This window comes from Anomaloglossus baeobatrachus, chromosome 1, assembly GCF_048569485.1.
Source record: "Anomaloglossus baeobatrachus isolate aAnoBae1 chromosome 1, aAnoBae1.hap1, whole genome shotgun sequence".
Classification (NCBI taxonomy): Eukaryota; Metazoa; Chordata; class Amphibia; order Anura; family Aromobatidae; genus Anomaloglossus; species Anomaloglossus baeobatrachus.
This window is the reverse complement of record NC_134353.1, coordinates 288,353,910-288,380,103: the sequence shown is the minus strand read 5'-3', so window position 1 is coordinate 288,380,103 and position 26,194 is coordinate 288,353,910. Positions and strand designations below refer to the sequence as shown.

General features: G+C 45.5%; 1 protein-coding gene across 2 annotated transcripts in view; it reads right to left on the bottom strand.

Moving 5' to 3' along the window:
* Positions 1–26,194, bottom strand: part of EMCN (endomucin) — a 216,931-nt gene that overhangs the window by 189,155 nt on the left and 1,582 nt on the right. For both annotated transcript variants that reach the window (XM_075336840.1, XM_075336850.1), the window contains exon 2: positions 6,766–6,831. In XM_075336840.1, coding sequence (XP_075192955.1) covers positions 6,766–6,831 — 66 coding nt within the window. The remainder of the gene's footprint in view (positions 1–6,765; positions 6,832–26,194) is intronic.

Below are 26,194 nucleotides of genomic sequence, written 5' to 3'. Positions count from 1 at the left end.
CGTTCACCTTTTCTACAAAGACACGGTGGTTGGATCCAAAGATCTCAAATTTAGACTCATCAGACCAAAACACAAATTTCCACTGGTCTAATGTCCATTCCTTGTGTTCTTTAACCCAAACAAGTCTCTTTGCTTGTTGCCTGTCCTTAGCAGTGGTTTCCTAGCAGCTATTTTTACCATGAAGGCCTGCTGCACAAAGTCTCCTCTTAACAGTTGTTCTAGAGATGAGACGGTGTGTCCAAACTTTTGGTCTGGACTGTATGTATATATATATATATATAAATATAATATTGTGCACAACAGTTGTGACTACAATAAAGATTTTTCTTTGTCATCTCATTCATACGTAAATTCACGCACATTTTGTGCAAAATTCATACGTATTAAAAATATAAGTGTGTTTCAGTCATTGTATTTGAAAACAATTTTCATAAACACAAATTTTGTGTACCTGTGTAATGTAACGAAAATTATTCAATGATTACTGTCTAGAATTGTCTGCATGTATTTTTGCTTTTCAGCCAAGTAATTGATGGCGGAACGGTCCATGGAATTTATCACACAAAGTGTGGCAGCAACATTTTGCATTGACCAATCACGTAAATCTCATTTACAATGACTGTCCCAAATGCGTATATTTTGCAAACTAAATTGTATTAGGAGACTTTTGAAATGAGTAATGATAAAATGGATTTATTGATTATTGCATTTAGAAAGTTGGCAAATTGTAATTAGTATAAAGCTAATAAAATAATATGTGTAGCAAGGCAGGATGAAGATGTATAATATATTGCCAACGTTAGTGCTTCTTCTGTTTAAAATATATCAATTCAATTATTTCATTAAAATAAGAGCATTTATAGAGATGGGTATATTAACTGTCCAGGCTTCATTTTCATGGGCATTTAGAATTGACAATGAGACAAATCAATGTAAAGTGAATCAACAATTTTCTAATGTTAGAATATATAGCGGGCGAGATTTCCTCCCACTGCTAGAATTAATGTGCACGTCTTGCTCTTAAATGGGTTACCCCATTAAACAGTTACAAAATATGGGAATTAAGGGTGGGGATTCCCAGATCATGAATCCCTTAGTTTGCCATAGTGCACTTATAGTACAAATATTGACTAATATGAACAACTCAGAGATCCTGTAATTAGATTCATACTGCCCAAAACATTGGCAGCATGAATCAGGAGCCTGGCTGCATGCTTATAGGCAGGTACATTTTTCACTGAAATGCCAGAGAAGATCAGTTAGAACAGTGTTTCCCAAACTTCAGTCCTCACGACCCTCAAGACGTCATGTTTTCAAGATTTCCAGGTGATGGAATCATTACCAACACATCACCTGTGTAATACCAAGGAAATCCTGAAAATATGACCTGTTAGGGGCAAGTGAGGACTGGTGCTTGGGAACCACTGAGTTAGCTGGAGATGAGACTAGACCTGTGCCTCCCCTGGCCAGGCTTTCACAACACTGCTACAGGTGGTTGACTGGTCTCTCCCATAGTAAGAGACCTGTCAATCACCTAGAGCAGGACTGGGGAAAGCTTCGCAGGGGCGGTCCTGGCCGGACCTTTACAGTATATTTTCTCTGAAGCACCAGAGCATGCCACAGAAAAAAAATATCCCTTGCTGCAGTTATGCAGCCCGCCTCTGATCAATACTGCCCACGGTTTGAGCAGCAGGAATCAGGTAACATGTTCCCTTTCACACAACCAGGTATCATCACATAGAGGCCAATGTAGCTGCTGCAGGATAAATGTGAAAAGCTTCTTATGTCTATGACAACTAATCAGCAGGTCCACTGCAAAACCGATTGATACGACCACAAAGGGAAACCTGTGAATAAAATTAGTTGTGCCATCGATGGGATGGCTAAAGATTCCTCTCCAATAAAACTTGGAGACTGATATTTCTGTTTGATTGAGGAGATAATCATCTCTTCAACTTTCTGATCTGTAGCCATCACTAGATCTGTCGGTGAGCTCTTCATTATCACAGAAACGTCCTCCTTCAATGCTGCACATACAACCACTCCAGCTCTTATGGCTACTTGAACAGTAAACTCCATACTACATTCTTGCCATTGATCAGCCATTTTAACCGATATCTCAGAGATGGAAGTCTGCTGTGCACGCTGCGCAACCTCAGACGGAAAACATGCAGCATTGACAGTCAGGCTCAGCTGAGTTATCGCGCAACCCCAGAGAGGGTTTGTCCAAGGGTTTGCTATAAAACTTGCAAATTCACTGTTTAATACATAAGATTTCTAAATATAACATCTAACATTAACAATGCAAATTAATCTAGAACGCGCAACCGCATAAATCTACTATAGAAAACAAGTAACCTAGCAGGCCTGTGAGGCCCAAGGTATGCGTTTTAGGGTTAAAGATTGCCTTGTGAAAATATAAGAACACTGTTGACATGTGGGCTAAAGTTGCCCAGTTGTGGTTTCTTGTAAAAACACCACCACTACTGCCCACAAGTTGTGTGTAGATTTCAGGCCAGTCTTTTGTAAAGCAAATGTGCCGCCCCTGCAGCGGTCGAGCCGGGGTTGCTGCTGTGGCTCGAGGGTCTCCGGACCCGGGGGCTTGCGGCCAATCAAATGTAAAGGGGGGACTATTTACAGCGGATGAGAGCTTGTGACGCCACCTGTGGTTCGTGGTAAGGGAGTACTGCCGCTGCCGATGGGATTACCTGGGGAAGATGAAGTGGGACAGCCAGATGACGTTCCCTCCATGGGTAGGGGAGGCCCCGGGACTCTGGATAATGGTGAAGCGGGGGGTGCGCAGGGCCGGTTGGAAGCAGGGGAGGACCATGTACTCACTCAGGCAGCATCGGTGATGGTGCGACCGCAAACTAGACTCTGACAACAAGGTGAACCAAGTCTCTCGGTGCCACTGCCCTCTTGGGGGAGCCTGTCAGTGTATCCGTCCCCTATAGTACTGCCGGGTGATCCGGAGCCTGCCTCCATGCACAATTTCAAAGTGTTCTGATGGCCCGTTGGCTTAAAGCTGTCCGGGCCCCGCTCCCTCCTTGTTAGTAGTGGAGCTGTGCTCTCAAGGGCTCACGCTTGGGATTTATGTGGGCTGCATTGGTTGAAAAGCTCTATCCCCCTTGTTGTGCTAGTGTCCCTGATCTCTAAGCTTCTTGGGAACAGTCCATAAAGTCACTATCCTCCAAAGGTTAATTGCCAGGTTGCCTGAAGCTACTCCCTGACCTAGGGTCCTGTACCCCGCCGTGATTTCGGTCCCGGACCGGCTATTAGACTCAGATGCCTCCCGTCCTCCAAGACCAGGTCTAGGCACCTTGCCTCAATACCCTGTGACCGGTTCTTCGACTCCTCCAGCTCAGACCACCATCTGCGACCCGACCTGCCACAAACAGGGAGCCACCACTCCCCAGCTCCTCACTTCTCGAGGGCTACAACTTCACTGACGACTTCCCTCCGACCAGTCTGCCTGACCCCTAGGTGGGCGGCCCTATTCCAGGTAGGCAGCTCACTGGTGTGCCTGACAGGGTGTGGTGTAAGGTGTGGTTGGGATTTTGGATACTGATGGAGGAGGTACCATAGGTTGGGAACCCAGAACCAAGAGGGGTTGAATACTGCACCAAGAATAGGAAGTGCAGTACCCTGCCTGTGATGCCCTGAATAGTCCAGGGGCGTCACATTCCCCCTTGGTTAAACGTAGCTCGTCCCCGAGCTACAGGACACCCAGAGGTTCATTTTTGTTTAACTGGAAGAAAAAGAATAACAACTTTAATTAACAATTTCTCTGGTCGCACAGGGGAGGCACATCACTTAAACGTTACATAACCAAACTCGTAGAGTTCATTTTTATTATAAGGATCATGGAAACGCTACCGGTTGCAGCGGTAGTTGGTGGCTCAGCCTACTCTGCTGCAGCCATTCCTGCCACAATCCATTCCCATTATCCCTCTCCCTTCAACCCGCCACCCAAACAACCTGGATCCCCCGGTTCCTTGTGACGGTGTTGAAGTCCTGGAGGCTTAAAAGATGATTCTGGTGGGCGCACTAGGTGCAACTATATACAATAGCACAAGTTCGTGCTTGCTGCCGCCAGTCCCGCAGCCAAGGTCCATATATATTATAAGCAACAAGGTAAAACAGGGTCCATTCACTGAATGCAATCATTAATCAAATTAGGCAGTTGGTCAATTAGTAAACATATAAATAAGCATAAATCAACATTTTTGCAATATTCTTCTTGTCATTGATAGCAGCTTATGAAACATTAGAAAAAACACAACATTTAACATTATGATAGCCGGGTCCCACTACCATTACAGCCCATAATTTACTGCAGAGGCCGGCATGGCTTTCCCATCTAGGAGGACAAGCCTCTTTACCTCCAGGGCATACCAGCCCAGCTCACCGCAATGCCAGCAGTAGGAGACCACTTCTCCTGGCTCCAGGTCACGACCTGGGTGCCCTCTAGGGAGGTGCTCCTCCACATCCCACAGGGAAACGAATACTCCAGCCGTGAGGCCCGCTTCCGTAATCAAGCCCCATCCTTTAATGGGGACAAATAGCTCCACTAGGCCACGGCACCACAGCCCTCTGACTTGGTAGGTGGCATTGTTCAGGTGATCTTTTTGTCAGTTGGTGCAGGCAGCAATCTCCCGTCGTCGCTGTTCTCGGGTAGTAATTTCCAGGTGCAGCTTTTGCTGTTGTCTTTCCCAATAGGGGGCGTCAGCATCTGGCCTCGCCTCCCCTACAGGTACTGGCTGCAAGTAAACTCCTACGGCCCCGGCAGCCGCTGGGATACCGCACGGCCACGAAACCGGCATCTCCTCAGGCTCCGCCTCCGCTGTGATGGGTACAGAAACCGGCTGTTCCACAGCCGGGGTTGAAGAGTCTGGGTGCTCCGTACCGAGGTACGGGCCCGGTGATGCGGCTGGGTCTGGTCGGGCCGGTGCTGAGACTAGCTGCGTCACGGCCTGGCTTGGTCTGTACGATGGTGAGATTAGGGGTGTTGCAGCCTGCGCTCTACAGACTGGGACTGAAGGTTCCGCTGTCGGTGTTGGGGGTAGTGGCTCGGCGTCCACCGAGGGCAGGGCTGGCAGTGGCTGGGGGCTTGCGATGGCTGGAGGCAGACCAAATCCCATTGCCGGGTAGGCCGGGTCAACCGGGAATGGGTAGCTGCTTACCCGCTCCTCGCGTGGGACCTCCATCTCACGGGCCCGCACCGCCACAGCCAGACTCCTCATCTCCTTCCTCCAATGGTCCAGGATGTACAGGAACTGCGTCCGCATCCTCCTGCAGAGTTGCTCGGTCTCTTGTTCAATCCAGGTCGCGGTCCCAGGAGCAGCGCACTCCGGTGACTAGTCCCTTGCTGTCGTCATCCTGCCTCTGCGGTGTCCAGGAACTTTATGGCCTGGCGTCCCTGCTCCACTTCCGCTGCTACATCCCGTCACGCCCCCTTGGTTTTCATCAGCCAATCACTCTCGCGCAGGGGAACCCTGGGAACTTCCGGTTCCGGCCACGCTCTCAGGACAAGGGGCGGAGCTTCAGCTTTGCGCTCTTTTGGTCGGACAGATGGTTTTTTGGCATCAAGATGGTGTAAAATGGCGGGAACAGGATATTGACTCTGCATCTTGGACTCTCAAGGCGCATGTCACCCAGGTTAGTGGGTCCAGTCCGAATCCTGTTCATGACGCCACGTAAATTTGAGGTGTGCAGCCCCTGCAGCGGTCGAACCACTCGAATCCGGGGTTGCTGCTGTTGCTCAAGGGTCTCCGGACCCGGGGGCTTGCGGCCACTCAAATGTAAAGGGGGGGGACTATTTACAGGAGATTAGCATTCGTGACGCCACCCGTGGTTCGCGGTAAGGGAGTACCGCCACTGCCGATGGAAGTACCCGGGGAGGATGAAGTGGGGCAGCCAGATGATTTATGTTTATGTTTTAGGATTTATGTGGGCTGCATGGGTTGGAAAGCCCTATCCCCTTGTTGCGCTAGTGTCCCTGATCTCTGAGCTTCTTGGGGACAGTCCATAAAGTCACTATCCTCCACAGGTTAATTGCTGGGTTGCCTGAAGCTACTCCCCGACCTAGGGTCCTGTACCCCGGACCAGTTATTAGACTCAGATGCCTCCCATCCTCCAAGACCAGGTCTAGTCACCCAGCCTCAATACCTTGCGACCGGGTCTCCGACTCCTCTGGCCCAGACCACCGTCTGCGGCCCAACCTGCCACAAACAGGGAGCCACCACTCCCCAGCTCCTCACTTCTCGAGGGCTACAACTTCATTGACTATTTCCCTCCCACCAGTCTGCCTGACCCCTAGGTGGGTGGCCCTATTGCAGCTAGGTAGTCCACTGGTGTGCCTGACAGGATGTGGTATAAGGTGTGGTTGGAATTTTGTATGCTGATGGAGGAGGTACCATAGGTTGGGAACCCAGAACCATGAGGGATTGAATACTGCACCAAGAATAGGAAGTGCAGTACCCTGTGACGCCCTAAATAGTCCAGGGGTGTCACACAAACCTGCAATACAAGTCACAACCCATGGGGAAGTATGCTAATACCTTGTTTCTAAAACAAAGCACCCATTTTTGCTAATTCTACACCACCCCTTTGAGAGGTGTAATTTCATGACCCTGCTGGAGTGTATTTTTAATAGTCTCTGATTACTGATTGAAATTAGTTGATTCGCAATGTCATTTTTCAATTTTAAAGAATGAAGTAATGTTACATAGCAATTGAAAGTAAAGATTGTAAACTCGGAATTACCTGTAGATGTTGTCTGTTTGGTTGAGGTTTGTTTTTCATCTGTTCCATTGACATTATTCAATAATGCTACATAGTTAAGAAAAGGAAAGTTCATTAAGTATGAGAATGCAATGTATCAAACATTAGAATAAATAATTAAATCCTATTTATGCAATTAGGACTTTATTAACACAGTAACACTTACTACAATACAGAATGCAATGCATTCACAGTAATAAGAAGGCGCTCACATAGTCTGGTGCATTCATCCATACTGCAAAAACAAAGCACGCAGCTCCTTATTTCAGTTTACATAACATCATCCTGGGACAGGAAAGCTTCTATTTACATTTGGGCGGCTGAGTTTTAAAGCAACTCACCCAGTGCAAGAGGTTTTCTGTGTAGGTCATTGTTTCCTTTATTTTAACCCTTTTGACTTCCCACAAGTGGACCTCTGAGTGCTACAGTATTCTGGAACTGATTACAAACAAAGTGATGTAGGTTGGTTTGTGAAAGAAAGGAAAAAAAAGGATGAATTAACTGAAAATGGGTCCTACAAAACATTAAAGGGGCTCACAAAATGAGTTTTTTTGCTCTTTAGTCAATTTTTGTCTCAAAAACAACTTGTCATGTCCCCTAATGCTATAAACCTGCAGATCTGGGGTCAATATGTAGGATAATAGTGTTTTAATGTTGTTTGTCCACCTTACTGAAAGCCTGGTTACCAGGAGAAAATTAACTTTATTCCTCTCAAGAACCTCCAGTTTTTAGTCATAGATCCGTGCCAGATCGGCTTCAGAACACAGTCAGCTCCAGCTGTAAGCATACCCCTGTACTTTGATTGACAGCTTGCTCTGTAGCATTTGTGAAACTGCATGTGTGCAGAGTGAGCTATCTGTCAGCTTACAGCCATCAGTCACTTTGTGTTGAGAGGTGACTGAAACCACTCCGGGCATGCCTCTATGACTGAAAGCCTCTGGCTACCTGGAGTAGAGATGAGCGAACCCTTGGAAGTTCAGTTTGGCAGGTACAGTTGAACCTTAAAAAAGTTTGTTTTTTGACCCCGACTTGATCTGAACCTCAATAGAAGTCTGTAATTGGGCAGTTTGCGTCTCCACCCACATGCTGCCAACCATAAGCAGAACACTTCCGGGAGACAGTGAGCGGAGTTTTTAACATTTTTTTTTTTACTTGTGTGTGCACACTACATCTGAACATCTGATCACACTGATTTTACCCCAATCGCAAGCTATTCAAACACGGCACGTGGCTCACACAGACTGAGCACCACTCATACCCAAGCACAGCGCTGCTCGCTTGAGTGGTTTGGACTCATAACTCATTTGAGCTTCAAACTCAAACTTTGTTGTTTTGGTAGTCAGGTTCACTTATCTCTAACCTGGAGTAATAAAGTTCATTTTCCTCCATATAACTCAACTTTCAGTAAGGTGGCCAGACAACTTTGTAACATTATTAACCTGTAGAATAACCCTATATCTGCAGGATAATCACAGTTGGGGAATCGACATTTTCCCTTAAAAGCTTTTTTTTTACATTTTTTGCCTCCTTAAACGTCAGAACTAATATTTTAAAATAAAAGCAGTATAACTATTTCAGGCCTTGTTTTTTGTTTGTTTTTGCCAAACTAGATGTAGAGTTTTCAGGTAAATTTTGATACATATATGGTAACTTTTTTCTTTTAGGTTTTCATTTTTTTTTCTAATTGTAAATTTTATCATTGATTTATTATATTTATTTTTTTAAATAATTGTTATAATTCCATTAATTTCTGAAACATCGATCAGATAATGGCAATGAGAGGGCTGATTTGGCAAACGGTAAAAAGAGACTCCTTCCATACTAGTCCTGGAATCAGTTTTGATCACAGTGGTTAAAAAATGAAGCAGATAGTGTGAAAGGGTTACAACAAGTGATGAGTATACGTGCTCGCCATTGCTCATAACTTGATAGAGCATCAGGATGTTTTGGCACAACTCGAGTACTGAGTATTAAGAAAGTCAATGGGAAACTTGAACATTTTTAAAATTTGGAGCTCGATCGAGCAATAAGCAGTAGTGAGCATGCTCTCTCATAACTAGTTACTACTAATGAGAGAGCAATAAAATGCTTGGGTGCTTGGTACTCAAATCGAACAGGTAAGAAGCTCGGATGGGATCGACTCTAGTACCAAGCATAATGTAACTCAATGGGAAACTCGAGCATTTTTCTGGAAAATATCTCTGTTCCCCTCCCAGGTGGGCAGTTGAGCTCCTGTAAGATACTCGATCAAGCACCAAGCATCTGGAACACCATGATGCTTGATAGAGTAGTGAGGCTGTCGAGCATCATGATGCTTGATCTAGTACAAAGTGTCTTTAGCACAATGATGCTCAATTGAGTACCAAACATCTAGTGCACCTCGATGCTCGATCAAATACCTTGACCACCATGATGCTTGATTATCAAACAGTGCCAAGCATGCTCACTCATGACTAGTTACCAACAATGTCAACCAAACTTCAGCTGGTGATTGCATGAACAATGTCTATGCTTGGGTGATAACCTACATTGTTAGGGAATTACTTCCGACAGATGATGTACCTGTATGTGGGCAACTTTGTTAATAACACTTTTCTTGACTGTTATCAGCAGTGAATACAGACATCGCTCTTGATGTAGTTATATGCGTGAATGTAATGGTGTCAAAGAGTTGCAAATCCCATTAGTGTGCACATATACAGGAAACAAATAGGATATGCTTTTTATCTTGTATATTTACACACTGTATGATTTTAAAAACAATCACAAAAAATAATTTTTGCATTTTGGAAAACTTGGATATCGTCATGGTTTTTTAAATACTCAGCTTGGACCAACTGGCCATGCAGTCTAACATATGCAGTGGAATGATCTGTAACAAACTTTTTGGTGACTGCTTTGTGTAACATAGGGGCACTCACTAAGTCAAGACGAAAGAAGGCTTTTAATGAACGCTAATTGGGTAACAAGCATTCCTATAACATTGATGTGCTTTGTTAGGTTAAGATTCGAGATGAGCGAACCGGTCGCGGTTCGGCTTAAGTTCGGTTTGCCGAACGGAGGTCTCGTTCGAGTTCGGTTCGGCGAACCGGTTCGGCGAACCACTCGAACCGCATAGGAAACAATGGGAGGCATCACAAACACATAAAAACACCTAGAAAACACCCTCAAAGGTGTCCAAAAGGTGACAAACAACTCACAACACCAGACAAACACATGGGAAAGTGACAAGAACAAATTCTCATGTGAAAACAAAACAGCGTTACAAGGAAAAGAGGATGAGACACAGATACAGTTAGGTCCAGAAATATTTGGACAGTGACACAATTTTCGCGAGTTGGGCTCTGCATGCCACCACATTGGATTTGAAATGAAACCTCTACAACAGAATTCAAGTGCAGATTGTAACGTTTAATTTGAAGGTTTGAACAAAAATATCTGATAGAAATTGAAGGAATTGTACACATTTCTTTACAAACACTCCACATTTTAGGAGGTCAAAAGTAATTGGACAAATAAACCAAACACAAACAAAATATTTTTATTTTCAATATTTTGTTGCGAATCCTTTGGAGGCAATCACTGCCTTAAGTCTGGAACCCATGGACATCACCAAACGCTGGGTTTCCTCCTTCTTAATGCTTTGCCAGGCCTTTACAGCCGCAGCCTTCAGGTCTTGCTTGTTTGTGGGTCTTTCCGTCTTAAGTCTGGATTTGAGCAAGTGAAATGCATGCTCAATTGGGTTAAGATCTGGTGATTGACTTGGCCATTGCAGAATGTTCCACTTTTTTGCACTCATGAACTCCTGGGTAGCTTTGGCTGTATGCTTGGGGTCATTGTCTATCTGTACTATGAAGCGCCGTCCGATCAACTTTGCGGCATTTGGCTGAATCTGGGCTGAAAGTATATCCCGGTACACTTCAGAATTCATCCGGCTACTCTTGTCTGCTGTTATGTCATCAATAAACACAAGTGACCCAGTGCCATTGAAAGCCATGCATGCCCATGCCATCACGTTGCCTCCACCATGTTTTACAGAGGATGTGGTGTGCCTTGGATCATGTGCCATTCCCTTTCTTCTCCAAACTTTTTTCTTCCCATCATTCTGGTACAGGTTGATCTTTGTCTCATCTGTCCATAGAATACTTTTCCAGAACTGAGCTGGCTTCATGAGGTGTTTTTCAGCAAATTTAACTCTGGCCTGTCTATTTTTGGAATTGATGAATGGTTTACATCTAGATGTGAACCCTTTGTATTTACTTTCATGGAGTCTTCTCTTTACTGTTGACTTAGAGACAGATACACCTACTTCACTGAGAGTGTTCTGGACTTCAGTTGATGTTGTGAACGGGTTCTTCTTCACCAAAGAAAGTATGCGGCGATCATCGAAAACTGTTGTCATCTGTGGACGCCCAGGCCTTTTTGAGTTCCCAAGCTCACCAGTCAATTCCTTTTTTCTCAGAATGTACCCGACTGTTGATTTTGCTACTCCAAGCATGGCTGCTATACCTCTGATGGATTTTTTCTTTTTTTTCAGCCTCAGGATGTTCTGCTTCACCTCAATTGAGAGTTCCTTAGACCGCATGTTGTCTGGTCACAGCAACAGCTTCCAAATGCAAAACCACACACCTGTAATAAACCCCAGACCTTTTAACTACTTCATTGATTACAGGTTAACGAGGGAGATGCCCTCAGAGTTAATTGCAGCCCTTAGAGTCCCTTGTCCAATTACTTTTGGTCCCTTGAAAAAGAGGAGGCTATGCATTACAGAGCTATGATTCCTAAACCCTTTCTCCGATTTGGATGTGAAAACTCTCATATTGCAGCTGGGAGTGTGCACTTTCAGCCCATATTATATATATAATTGTATTTCTGAACATGTTTTTGTAAACAGCTAAAATAACAAAACTTGTGTCACTGTCCAAATATTTCTGGCCCTGACTGTATAGGCATGGCATGCCCTTCTAAAATCATGTAAAACACCGCAAGGTTACTCCAAGCGGAGTCTTCCTTTTTTCCAAAAATTGGGCCACACGCACACCCACCCCTTCAGTGGCAGCACTTGTGCCCCAGTTGTACACTTCACAGGTAGATTTGCATCAAGCACATTCAAAAATACGCCATACTTAACCATCCCCAAGATGACACCGGGGTAGGTAGCTAAGTCTTTCCTGATCCCAGCTCTGTTCATCTTGGATCATTTTTAAAAACAATGTAAGCAAGGGTTACTCCAAGCGGAGTCTCCCTTTTTTCCAAAAATTGGGCCACGCAAACACCCACCCCTTCAGTGGCAGCACTTGTGCCCCAGAAGTACACTTCACAGGTAGATTTGCATTAAGCACATTCAAAAATATGCCATCCTTAACCGTCCCCAGGATGACACCGGGGTAGGTAGCTAAGTCTTTCCTGATCCCAGCTCTGTTCATCTTGGCTCCTTTTAAAAAACACAGCAAGCAAGGGTTACTCCAAGCCGAGTCTCCCTTTTTTCCAAAAATTGGGCCCCACACACACCCACCCCATCAGTGGCAGCACTTGTGCCCCAGTTGTACACTTCACAGCTAGATTTGCATCAAGCACATTCAAAATCCACAAGCATTTACTCTCACCAGGATGACACAGGGGTAGTAAATTCCTTGTGGATCCATGACTTGTTCATTTTGATGAACGTTAGTCTGTCCACATTGTCACTGGACAGACGCGTGCGCTTATCTGTCAGCACACACCCAGCAGCACTGAAGACAAGTTCAGAGACAACGCTGGCAGCTGGACACGACAAAATCTCCAAGGCGTAAGTGGAGAGCTCTGGCAATTTTTCAAGATTTGAAGCCCAAAATGAGCAAGGCTCCATTTGCAAAGTAATGGCATCGATGTTCATTTGGAGATACTCCTGTATAATCCTCTCCAGCCGTTGACTATGTGTCAGACTTGTTGTCTCTGGTGGCCTTGCAAAGGATGGTCTAAAAAAATTATGAAAAGATTAAATAAAATTGCTGCTACCAGCACCAGATACAGTGCTACTGGTACGGGTAGACTGTTGAAGATGACGAGACCGTCCCATGTTTGTCAAGTTAGAACTGGGAGATTCACTCCCTGCACCACGGTTGTTTGGTGGAAAAGCCGAGCTAAGATCGAGTAACAGCTTCTGCTGATACTCCTGCATACGTGCGTCCCTTTCTATGGCTGGAATTATGTCACAAAATTTGGACTTGTACCGGGGATCTAATAGTGTGGCAAGCCAGTAGTCATCATCACTTCTAATTTTCACAATACGAGGGTCATGTTGGAGGTAGTGCAGCAAGAAGGCGCTCATGTGTCTTGCGCAGCCATGCGGACCAAGTCCACGCTGTGTTTGTGGCATAGAGGTGCTAACCGTTCTTTCTTCCTCTGACATATCCCCCCAACCTCTTTCAACAGAAATTTGACCAAGGTCTCCCTCATCCGCTGAGTCTTCCATGTCCATGGACAGTTCGTCCTCCATTTCTTCATGTTCTCCTGCACCTTCCTCAATATTTCGCCTGCTACTATGTGCCCTTGTTGATCCCTGTCCCCCATGGTCCCATGCCTGCCGCGTTGGTGATGATGAACGTCTGGACCTTGGTGATGTTGTTGTGTCTTGCGCATATGAATCCTCCTGTAGTTCCTCCCCTTCCTGTTGTCCCACCCCCTGACTCCGAATAGTGTTTAGCGTGTGCTCCAGCATGTAAATGACTGGAATTGTCATGCTGATAATGGCATTGTCAGCGCTAGACATATTTGTCGCCACGTAGAAACTGTGCAGAAGGGTGCATAGGTCCTTGATCTGAGACCACTCCATCAGGGTGATCTTCCCCACCTCTGCATCTCGTTGGCCCAGGCTATACGTCATGACGTATTGCACCAGGGCTCGACGGTGCTGCCACAGTTGCTGTAACATGTGGAGAGTCGAATTCCAGCGTGTCGACACATCGCATTTCAGGCGATGAACCGGCAGGCCGAAAGACTTCTGGAGCGATGCAAGTCACTCAGCTGCGGTGGTTGAACGGTGGAAGTGAGCAGACAGTTTTCGTGCCCTGTTCAGAAGGCCATCTAGGCCGGGATAGTGTGTTAAAAATTGCTGGACAACAAGGTTCAACACGTGAGCCATACAAGGCACATGTGTCACCTTGCCCAGGCGAAGGGCCGCACCCAGGTTTGCAGCATTGTCGCACACGGCCTTACCAGGCTGCAGGTTGAGTGGAGACAACCATTTATTAAACTCAGTCTCCATGGCTGCCCACAACTCAGCCGCTGTGTGACTCTTATTTCCAAGACATTTCAAGCTAAAGACCACCTGATGCCGTTGCGCTCTGCTGCAAGCATAGTAATGAGGGGTGCGTGATTCCTTCTGCGCAGTTACAATGCTGGTGGCCTGACCAGGCAGGCTTGGGGCGGAGGTGGAGGACCCAGACGAGGTGGAGGAGGCAGAAGCAGTGGCGGAACTTGGACAGACTTTGGATTGACACACAAGTCGTGGGGATGGCAAGACTTGTGCAGGAGACCCTTCACCATCTATCACCATAGTTACCCAGTGCCCAGTCAGCGACAGGTAACGTCCCTGTCCATGCTTACTGGTCCAAGTATCGGTGGTGAAATGCACCCGTTCACACACAGAGTTTCACAAGGAAGCAGTGATGTTGTGTGCGACATGCTGGTGTAGCGCAGGCACACCTTTCTTAGAGAAGTAGTGGCGACTGGGCATCTGGTACTGGGGCACAGCGACAGACATAAGGTCTCTAAAATCCTGTGTGTCCACCAGGCGGAAAGGCAGCATTTCGGTAGCCAAGAGCTTACAGAGGGATAAAGTCAACCTCTTAGCTTTGTCATGGGTCGCAGGAGATGGCCTTTTATTTGTCCATATCTGAGGGACAGAGATCTGGCTGCTGTGTGTAGACGGTGGTGAGTAGGGTGTCCGTGAAAAAATGCAGGTTTGTGAGGAAAGTGCAGGCGTAGACATGATGTTGCCTTCATCCAACGTTGATGCTATCGATGTCTGAGAGAGCTTTACACACGCACTTGTTTCCCCTTCCAAACGAAATGACGACCTACCAAGCAAACTGCCTGTTGCGGTTACAGTGGTGGAAGTTGTGCGTGGAAAACCAGGTGTGACAGCTGTCCCCACAGTCCTAGAAGATGAAGAGCGCGCAGATGCACTTGAAGGGGCAGGCGGTGGATGGTTCGCTCCGCTAGACCGCATTGCAGCACGGTGAGCTTCCCACTGGGACATATGATATTTATTCATGTGACGATTCATGGAAGAAGTTGTCAAACTCCTGAGGTTTTGCCCTCTACTAACAGAATCACGACAAATTTTACATATCACATAATTTGGGCGATCTTTTTCTATGTCAAAAAAGGTCCAGGCTAGGCAAGGCTTAGCGGGCATGCGACCTGCTGAGCTCCCCCCGACTAGTGCTCAGAGGCAGAGTGGTGGCTGAGGATGCAGTTGTAGACGTGCTACCAGTACTATTTCTCTGTCCAGGAAGGCGCAAGGTAACTTCGTTGTCAGGAGTATCCTCCTCCACCGCCTCTGTTGACCTCCTCGAGTGCCTGACTGTGGGTTGACAGTAGGTGGGATCTAGAACTTCCTCATCAAGCGTTGTGATTGCACTCCCCTCACCCTCAGACCGAGCCTCTTCCTGACGTGAACCAATATTTAAGTTGTCATCCCAATCTGGTATCTGAGTCTCATCGTCATCAGTATGTTCCTCATTGTCTATACCAACAGGTGTTACAGTTTGTGAATAAGGGTCAACATTATGCTCAGAAATTTGGTCCTTACGGCCTGAATCAGAGTCACAAAGGTTCTGGGCATCACTGCAGACCATTTCCTGGTCTGTACTCACTGTAGCTTGGGAGCAGACCTCTGATTCCCAGGCTATAGTGTGACTGAACAGCTCTGCAGACTCAGCCATCTCAGTTCCACCATACTGTGCAGGGTGGATGGAGACTTCAGAGCTGGGAGAAAACAATTGTGATTGGGATGACAACTCAGAGGTCTGGTGTTTTTTGGATGCGGTAGTTGAGGTGGCGGAGAGGGCACTTGTTGGACAACTTGAGATCCATTCAAGCATTTTCTTTTTTTGGCTTTTAGGATGCCACTAAGTTTACTCAGTGTTTGCTAGTATAATGGCTTAGTAACAATGAGTTTGAGTGTGCAATGCAGTGGTGCTGCAAATAGCTTTGCACCAGTGGGACACTAATGGAAGTCCAACAGCCACTTTTAGGATGCCACTAAGTTTACTCAGTGTTTGCTAGTATAATGGCTTAGTAACAATGAGTTTGAGTGTGCAATGCAGAGGTGCTGCAAATAGATTTGCACTAGTGGGACACTAATGGAAGTCCAACAGCCACTTTTAGGATGCCACTAAGTTTACTCAGTGTTTGCTAGTATAATGGCTTAGTAACAATGAGTTTGAGTGTGCAATGCAGAGGTGCTGCAAATAGCTTTGCACTAGTGGGACAATAATGGAAGTCCAACAGCCACTTTTAGGATGCCACTAAGTTTACTCAGTGTTTGCTAGTATAATGGCTTAGTAACAATGAGTTTGAGTGTGCAATGCAGAGGTGCTGCAAATAGATTTGCACTAGTGGGACACTAATGAAGTCCAACAGCCACTGTTAGGATGCCATTAAGTTTACTCAGTGTTTGCTAGTATAATGGCTTAGTAACAATGAGTTTGAGTGTGCAATGCAGAGGTGCTGCAAATAGATTTGCACTAGTGGAACACTAATGGAAGTCCAACAGCCACTTTTAGGATGCCACTAAGTTTACTCAGTGTTTGATAGTATAATGGCTTAGTAACAATGAGGGTACAGTGGCAGGGTTGTGGGTTAGTGTATAGGAAAGGAAGCCTCACTTTCTATCCCTCCTAATGGGGAAATGCAGCGAGGAAGTCCCTGACCTTAGCTACACAGACGCTGTTATCTTCTGTAGCTGTTAAAATCTGTTTCCACGGACCTGACTGTCACCTATGGCTCTGAGCCTGCTGTTATTAGCCCTTACAAGGGCTAATAGAAACTTCTATCCCTATTCTGTATAGCGCTGTGTGTAGACCGTACACAGCAGTATCGGAGACAGGAGCTACGCCAGCGGTGACTGACACCCAGACGCAGAAGAGATAATGGCGTCCGGACGGGCAGATACCCATTTTTATAATGCAGGGACATGTGACATGGACATCCTATCACACATGCCGTTGCTTCTCTGGCTAAAAGTCCACTTAGCTGTGTGTGTCTGGGATTGGCTGACATGCTGGCCCACCCCACTACATGCACGCGCTTAGGGAAGGAAGACAAGAAAAAAAAAATGGCGATCGCCATTATCCCAGCAGCAGTGATCTGAATGCGCTGTTCCCGCACACTATACGCTGAAATTTCATAATAGTGTGAGTCACAGAGTGACTTACACTATTACAGCGGAAAGCCAGCTAGTAATTAGCTTGGCTTCTTGCTGCTAGAACCGTTTTCGAACGTAACTAGAACTATCAAGCTTTAGCAAAAAGCTCGAGTTCTAGTTCGATCTAGAACAACCCCCAAAATCACTCAAACCGCGAACTGGAGAACCACGAACCACGAACCGCGCTCAACTCTAGTTAAGATATGGTATACCTCCACACTACTATGTACAAAATTGCCCTTATGATTTAACGAATGGCTTAGTAAAGCTTTTCTCCATACATAAATGTTTCTTTATTTATCACATAGAAAAAAACAAGCAAATATGCCAACCTGGAGAACTGGCAGTACTTAAGAGAGATTTTCTTTGAAGAGAAATCCATGAAGTAACAATGGAAGGAAAGGTAATCTGTAATGTGTGTGTTAGCTACGACGTGACATAAAGGCAGTCTTTATTTTCCGGTATATATGTGTGTTTAATTATCTATTCTGATTCCATGGTCACAAATGTAGCATAGTTACATTAAAAAGAAGCTAAACAAATCACTGAAAGAAAGGCATAATGCAGAAACTCATTCATATACTTATTATTATCATCACTCATTTACTGAATGGTTTTCTTAAAAAGTGGTTTACATAAATAGATAATACTTTAACTGAGCAGATGCCAATTAAACAAAATCTCTCCAGGGTACTTCAAGTTACATTAAAAATAACTTTTCAAAATAGAGCATCATTGAAAGAAGAACAGAGTGCTCCACGCTCACTCTCCAACATCTGTAATGCCGCTCCTATTAACCATCACATCTATTCTGCTTTCTAAAGGACTAATTTGTTACTTTAAAGTACAAAGTAAAGTCATTAAGATATACAAATCATTAAGATACTGATTAAAATTTTAAAAAAAAGTCTATCCATAAAGGAAAGGAAGACTTTAATCCAAAATACGCACGTTCCCTGTTGCTAAACAGACAAATTCTTAGACAAAACAAGAACCTCTTGCAAACACTGTAAATGTTTCCAGTAAATAATCGATCTTAATCTGGGACAAGTTCTGTTCAGATCCTCATTCCCTTTTCTTCGTGGATTATGATATAGTTGATAACAAGGTCAGAGCAGTCTGTAGCAATTTTCCTTAATTATATACAATTATGGAATTCCAAAACACTGCCATTAGGCAGCCTGTAGACGTATATATAGAAACCAAGAAATCCCACTCAAACTTGTTAAATCCTAATAACTTCCATGTTATAATACCGAAATTTAAAGTAGCCTTTAAAGTAGCATTAACCTTATCTTCCATTTATCTTATCTATATGTGTATGCATTGTAGTGTGAGACTCACCTTCCTCTATCTTCCACACTGTTCTGCTCCTCTTTGGAGATCTAAGGTGTAACAGTTCTCCTTGTGGAGGATGACATGCTAGTGTAAGGAGGCTTATGAGCCATGCAATGCTCCTCTGGAAATTACGTATGCAAATTGCTTATTCAGAGAGGAATAGGACTGTAACTCTAGTGCCAGCTATTGGAAGTATGAATCCTAAAAGGCAATATCGATCCTTTAATGAGCTTTGTCATATGATTTAGGATAAAATCCAAGCCTGAATCTCAAGTTGCAGACACAGTGTTATGGGGTATTGCTCTTAAGGGGGCTTTACACGCAGCAACATCGCTAACGAGATGTCGTTGGGGTCATGGAATTTGTGACGCACATCCGGCCTCGTTAGTGACGTCGTTGCGTGTGAAACGTACGAATGACTACTAACGATCAAAATTACTCACCTAATTGTTGATCGTTGACACGTCATTCTAATCCCAAATATCATTGCTGTTGCAGGACGCAGGTTGTTCATCGTTCCTGAGGCAGCACACATCACTATGTGTGACACCCCAAGAACGAGGAACAACAGCTTACCTGCATCCTCCGGCAACGAGGTGGGCGTCACTTTCTTTCGGCTGCTCTCCGCCCCTTCACTTCTATTGGACGGATTCCAAATGGCGTCGCTGTGACGCCGCACAAACCGCCCCCTTAGAAAGGAGGCGGTTCGCCGGCCACAGCGACGTCGCTAGGCATTTAAGTACGTGTGATGTGTCTGAGCGATGTTGTGCGCCACGGGCAATGATTTGCTCGTGACGCACAACCGACGGGGGCGGGTGCTTTCACCTGCGACATCGCTAGCGCTAAAGCAGCCTTTAGTCAGTGTAAAGCATGACATCTGATTTGGCTGTATGAGAGGCTTTTGACTAGGGTCTTAGGGGTAATGTTTCTCTTTGCGGACAGTGACATGCCTGACATCCCAGTGTAACGCGGTTTATAAGACATGCAATGCTCCTAAGGGAAATTAAATATGCAAATTGCCTCTTTAGAGAAGAAGAGGACTTTATCTCTAGTACCACCTATTAAAAATACTAATCCACAGAGGATTGCTACTTCCGATAGGCGGCACTAGAGTTTTAGTCCTGATCCTCTTGAGTGATGCCACTGCTAATCAGGCTATTTGTCTCATTCTATGCTCTTTGTAAGTATTTGAAGCCTTGTTCTGATGCTTCACTCGCTTACATTATAAAAGCCATTTCTGGGTCATACAGAGCACAGTGTGACCCAGAGAGTCTGAAGAGCGGTGACATCAATGAAGAGGACCAGAACGTTGGTGGATACCAGAGAAAACAGAGGTAGGTGAATATATGAACCCACTGACACTGCAGTACATATTGTATGCATATTCAACATGTTTAGGGAGAAAAAGGTTAGAGGGACGTCTTCTTTAAAAAATGGCCAACATTTGCTCCTTCAAGCTTAACAGATTGTACCAGAAGCAAAATCTATCACTATTTTTATGAGGTAAGTATACTACTTTGCAATCTAAATGCACATACAGTTAGGTCCATATATATTTGGACAGAGACATTTATCACATTTTTGTTCTGTACATTACCACAATGGATTTTGAACAAAACAATTCAGATAGAGTTGAAGTTCAGACTTTTAGCTTTAATTCAGTGGATTGAACAAAAAGATTGCATAAAAATGTAAGGAACTAAAGCATTTTATAAACTCAATCCTTTCATTTCAGGGGCTCAAAAGTAATTGGACAAAATTAAATATTTGGAAATAAAATGTTAATTTCTAATACTTTGTGGAAACCCTTTGTTGGCAATGACTAGAGTTGAGCGATGTTCGATTCGAACGGTTCGCCAATTTCAAATTCAAGCGATTTTGGGCGGTGTTCAAGTCGTTCGACGAACTTGAACGATATGCTTCAAGTTCGGCAGTTCGAGTTACCGTTCAATAACAATTTGATCACCAAAAGCGTGGCTTTTCACAGTAAGGCTATGTGCGCACGTTGCATATCTGCATGCGTCCTGCGTCCCCAGCACAATCCCTCTCTCTTTCCTACTCACCGATCACGGGCGTGGCGCTGCACGGCTGTCACAAAGCTCTGGCGGCTTTTCCTCTTTTAAAAATGGCTGCCGCTCATTATTCAATCTGGTATTCCCTGCTTTCCCCGCCCACCGGCGCCCATGATTGGTTGCCGTTTGACATGCCCCCACGATGAGTGACAGCTGTCTCACTGCAACCAATCAAAGCCGCCGGCGGGCGTGTCTATTTCGTACAGTAAAATAAATAAATAAGTAATAAAAAAAAAACAAAAAAAACTGTGGTTCCCCCCAATTTTGATACCAGTCAGGATAAAGCCACACGGCTGGAGGCTGGTATTCTCAGAATGGGGAGCGCCACGTTATGGAGAGCCCACGATCCTAACAATATCACCCAGCAGCCGCCCGGAATTACTGCATCCATTAGACGTGACAGTCCTGGGACTCTACCCAGCTCATCCCGAATTGCCCTGGTGCGGTGGCAATTGGGGTAATAAGGAGTTAATCATGGCAGGCGTCTCCCTGAGATACCTTCCATGATTAACCTGTAAGTGAAAGTAAATAAACACACACAAGGAAAAATCCTTTATTTGGAATAAAAGACAAAAAACACCCTCTTTCACCATTTTATTAAAATCCCCAAATACCCCTCCAGGTCCGACGTAATCCACAGAGGTCCCGCGATGCATCCAGCTCTGCTACATGAAGCTGACATGGAGCGCTGTAGAACACGAGTGCTCTGTGTCAGATCCACGCAGCAGCTGAATGAGCTGCGCTGTCAGCGGGGACGTCACTGAGCTAATGCCTACGTGGGCGGTGATGATGGGGGTTGTAGTGCGGTGTGTGTGTGCGGTGATGAGTGCGGTAGTGCCGGTGTTTGCCCTCCCATCCATGCATCCATCCATCTCTCCATACCTCCCTCCATCCATTCATCCCTCCCTCCATCCCTCCCTCCATCTCTACATCCATTCATCCCTCCCTTCATCACTCCCTCCATCCATCCCTCTATCCATCCCTCTATCCATCCATCCATCCCTCCATCCATCTATCCCTCTATCCATCCATCCCTCCATCCATCCATCCCCTATCTATCCCTCCATCCATTCATCCATCCCTCCATCCATCCCTCCCTCCATCCCTCCATTCCTCCCTCCATCTCGCTTTCATAAAAGCGCCATCATCTGGCGCTGTATCCAACTCTTCCAGCTGCCTTGATGCCGAGTGGCTTGCGGGTAATAATGGGTTAATACTAGCTTTGTTTAACTAGCTAGTATTAAGCCAGAGATTCTTAATGTCAGGCAAGTTTGACCCGGCCATTAAGAATCTCCAATAAAGGGTTAAAAAAAAGACACCACACAGAGAAAAAATACTTTAATAGAAATAAATACACAGACACACTTAGAGACTCCATGTTTATTACTCCCTCTCACCCCTCCACGATCCTGGTCTTCTGTCTTCTTTCTCCTTCAACCCATGCAGCTCTGCTACATCAGACAGCACTGCATGGGAGGAAAACGCTGCTGCTCCCGTGCAGTCTAATCACTCAGGGAGTGAGCAGAGGGGAGGGTGTGAGTTGTAAGCGATGACGTCACCGCTACCACCATTGAAATAGTAATCTGACAGGCGGGTTACTATAGCAACGGTGATCTCCATTATTCACCGGCTGTGGCATCCAGTCCTTGCATGTGGGCTGACTCTGTAAAGAGCATCCATATGCAGGAACAGGGAGCCAAGCATGTGCCCAAGCATCTTGCTGGTACACGGAGATGCTCAAACGAGCACCGCGTACCGGAGAGATGCACTGTCAGGAGGACCTAGCATGACGTCTAGCCATGTGACCAGTCTGTAGCCAATGAGATAATACACACGTGACCGGTCACATACTACGACGTCACAGAAGGTCCTATCATCAGTGCTGGTTACCGGGAGGGTGCAGCGATGATCGGAAGGAAAAGCGGCGGGAGACAAAGTGCAGGACGCATCACGGGGACCTGTAAGTGTAATGGCAAGGTTTATTAACTGTATTTGTACATGTATAATGTGTTTGTATGTGTTTGTGTTTGCCTCCCATTGTTTTCAATGGGGTTCGAAGGTGTTCGTCAAACGTTAGCCGAACTGAGCCGCCGTTCGACAAACCGAACCGAACTCGAACACTAGGGGGGTGGCTCATCTCTAGCAATGACTGCCTGAAGCCTTGAACTCATGGACATCATCAGACGCTGTGTTTGCTCCTGTTTAATACTCTGCCAGCCTTTACTGCAGCGGTTTTCAGTAGCTGTTTGTTTGTGGGCCTTTCTGTCTGAAGTTTAGGTGGGCCTTGCACACTATGATATCGCAGATGCGATGTCGGTGGGGTCAAATCGAAAGTGACGCACATCCGGCGTCGCTCTCGACATCGTAGTGTGTAAAGCCTTTTACATACAATTAACGAGCGCAAAAGCGTCGTTATCGTATGATCGGTGTAGGGTCCGACATTTCCATAATGCCGCTGCTGCAACGGTACAATGTTGTTCCTCGTTCCAGCAGGCAGCACACATCGCTGGAGCGAGGAACATCTCCTACCTGCGTCACGGCCGGCTATGTCCCGCTCATCTCTGCCCCTCCTCTTCTATTGGCTGCCTGCCGTGTGACGTCGCCATGATGCCGCACGACCCGCCCCCTTAGTAAGGAGGCTGGTCGCCGGCCAGAGTGACGTCGCAGGGCAGGTGAGTGCATGTGAAGCTGCCGTAGCGATAATGTTCGCTACGGCAGCAATCACAAGATATCGCACCTGCAACAGGGGCGGGGACTATCGCTGCAGCATCGGTAACACATTGTTACCGATGTCGCAGCATGCAAAGCCCGCCTTAGTCTTTAACAAGTGCAATGCGGCTCTATTGGGTTGAGATCAGGTGACTGACTTGGCCATTCAAAAATCTTCCACTTCTCTGCTTTAATAAACTCCTACGTTGCTTTGGCTTTATGTTTTGGGTCATTCTCCATCTGTATTATGAAACGCCGACCAATCAATTTGGCTGTATTTGGCTGGATTTGAGCACACTGTATGTCTCTGAAAACCCCAGAATTAATCCGGCTGCTTCTGTCCTGTGTCACGCATTAATAAACAGTGCCACTCACAGACACGCATGCCCGACCAGCACACTGCCCGTGCCGTGTTTCACAGATGATGTGGTATGCTTTGGATCATGAGCTGTGCCTGGAAGGGACAGAGCTCTGGGGTGTATACAGCACTGGGGTGGAAGGGACATAGACCTCTGGGGGGTATACAGTACTGGGGTAGAAGGGACGTAGACCTCTGGGGGGTATACAGCACTGGGGTGGAGGGGAAATACAGCTCGGGGGGTATAGAATTATGCATCCCCCACATTTCTCCATATAACATAATGCATCCATATTGTTCCACATAATGTAATGCAGCCTCATATTACTCCATATAATGCATACGCATATTCCTCCATAGTGTTATGCAGCCCCCATAGTCCTCCATATAAAATAATGCACCAAATATTCATCCATGTAAAATAATGCACCAAATATTTATCCATATAATATAATGCAGCCCAGATTGCTCCACATAATATAATGCAACCCCCATGTAGCAGCACCATGCAGCCCCCCATGTAGCAGCACCATGCAGCAGCCCACATGTAACAGCACCATGCAGCAGCCCCCATGTAGCAGCACCATGCAGAAGCCCCCATGTAGCAGCACCGTGCAGCAGCACCATGCAGCCCCCATGTAGCAGCATTAAGCAGCCCCCCATGTAGAAGCACTATGCAGCCCCCCATGTAGAAACACTATGCAGCCCCATGCAGACCCCATGTAGCAGCACTATGCAGCCCCATGTGGCAGCACTATGCAGGACATGTAGCAGCACTATGCAGCCCCATGTAGCAGCACTATGCAGCCCCATGTAGCAGCACTATGCAGCCCCATAGTCATCTGGCCACCGTGATCAATACATACTCACTTCCTCCTTGTTCACCCGCTGCTCCGGTCTCCTCAGCATGTCCACTGTTCTGCCGCTCTGACAACTCAGGACGCAGGCGCCACACTAATGATGTCATCGCACTCCTCTGTACTGAGTCGTCAGAGGCAGAGCTCAGACAGACGCTGCAGGAGAATGATGAGAGAGGCAGCGCACCGCTCCCTGTATCATCATTGCTTTCAATTGTATCGGCATCTGCATTTCTAGTAGCGATAACAAAGGAATAGCTCCTAACCTATCACTGTATATTATTGAGGATACAATTGTTTCTGAAAATAGACATGTAAGGAGAGACACTAAGTCTTTTTTTTAATCTCTATTCCAATGTATGAAATAAATTTATAACACTTGCGAATGGTCACCAAGGCAAGCTCAATAGAGCTAATTATACTACATTAATAAATTACCACCCACAAGACAACAATAAGGCCAGAATCACACTTGCTAGTGCCTCGCGTGTAACTCGCGCGAGTCTCTCATAGTAGAACCCGGCTTGGCCGCACACTATGCATACAGGAGCGTCTGAGCTGCATAGAGATACATGCAACCGACCCGCTCCTGTCAGGGGAGTGTGCGGCTAAGCCGGGTTCTGCCATGAGAGACTTGCGCGAATTACACGCGAGGCACTAGCAAGTGTGATTTTGGCCTAAGAACTAACTGGTGAAAGTATTAATTCAATTTCAGACATACATTTTCTCATTTGTTCCTTAGCAATAGAGATAAAACAATCACTTTGTCAGAAAATACTATTGCTAATATAGAAGTTTATACATCTGCTCCTAAGGAATATTTGAGAGCAGCTTCTACTGTATTTCAACTGAGGAAAAGATCTTTGAGATTCCCAGTGTTTAAGAAAAATAGAGCTCCCCATTACCCGTAGCCAGAAGTAAGAGATAGATACAATTTACCTTGAATGGAATGTTAATTACAAAAATGATCATATCAACCTATAGGTGATATACTTTAGGTTTACTTGTGCAACCTTAATATATCTAGACAATCCACCATCTAGAAACTATAGCTGTCATAGGGGGAAATACTTTTCTAAGAACTTAAGGAGCATCCTATGTAAGTTCTATATGCTTCCCTTTATTGTTTGCTTCCCAAGGAGGAAGGAGAAGAAGTCTGAGTGGCAACGTAGTTTATTTTCACATCGAGTAAGATCCAGAGGAGATTAGGATGGGCCATTTAATGTCTTGCTATGAATTTTGTATTTGGCTTAACTTTGCCCTGTTTCATATGCATGGAGTAAAATCAAGGCCTACATACAGTATATAGGCCAGGTTCACAAGAGTGTATTTTGGGTCTGAGTGCTTTCTGTGAAAAAAGAGAAGGCACTCAGACCAAATTTATTTAATGGGGCAGTGAAAATTGGAAAAATTACCGACCGAATTTGAGTGTGGAAAAATCACAGTATTCACTAGTATTTTTCCATGTTTGTCAAATTAAGGGTACTTTACACACTGCGACATCGCTAGCAATCTCATTAGCGATGTGAAATTCTAGATCGCTAATGCGATCCGGAATTTCACATCGCTAATGAGATCGCTAGCGATGTCGTAGTGTGTAAAGTACCCTTTAGACTCCTATATTCCAGACTATGGGTGCTCCCAAAAATTGGATTTCAACATA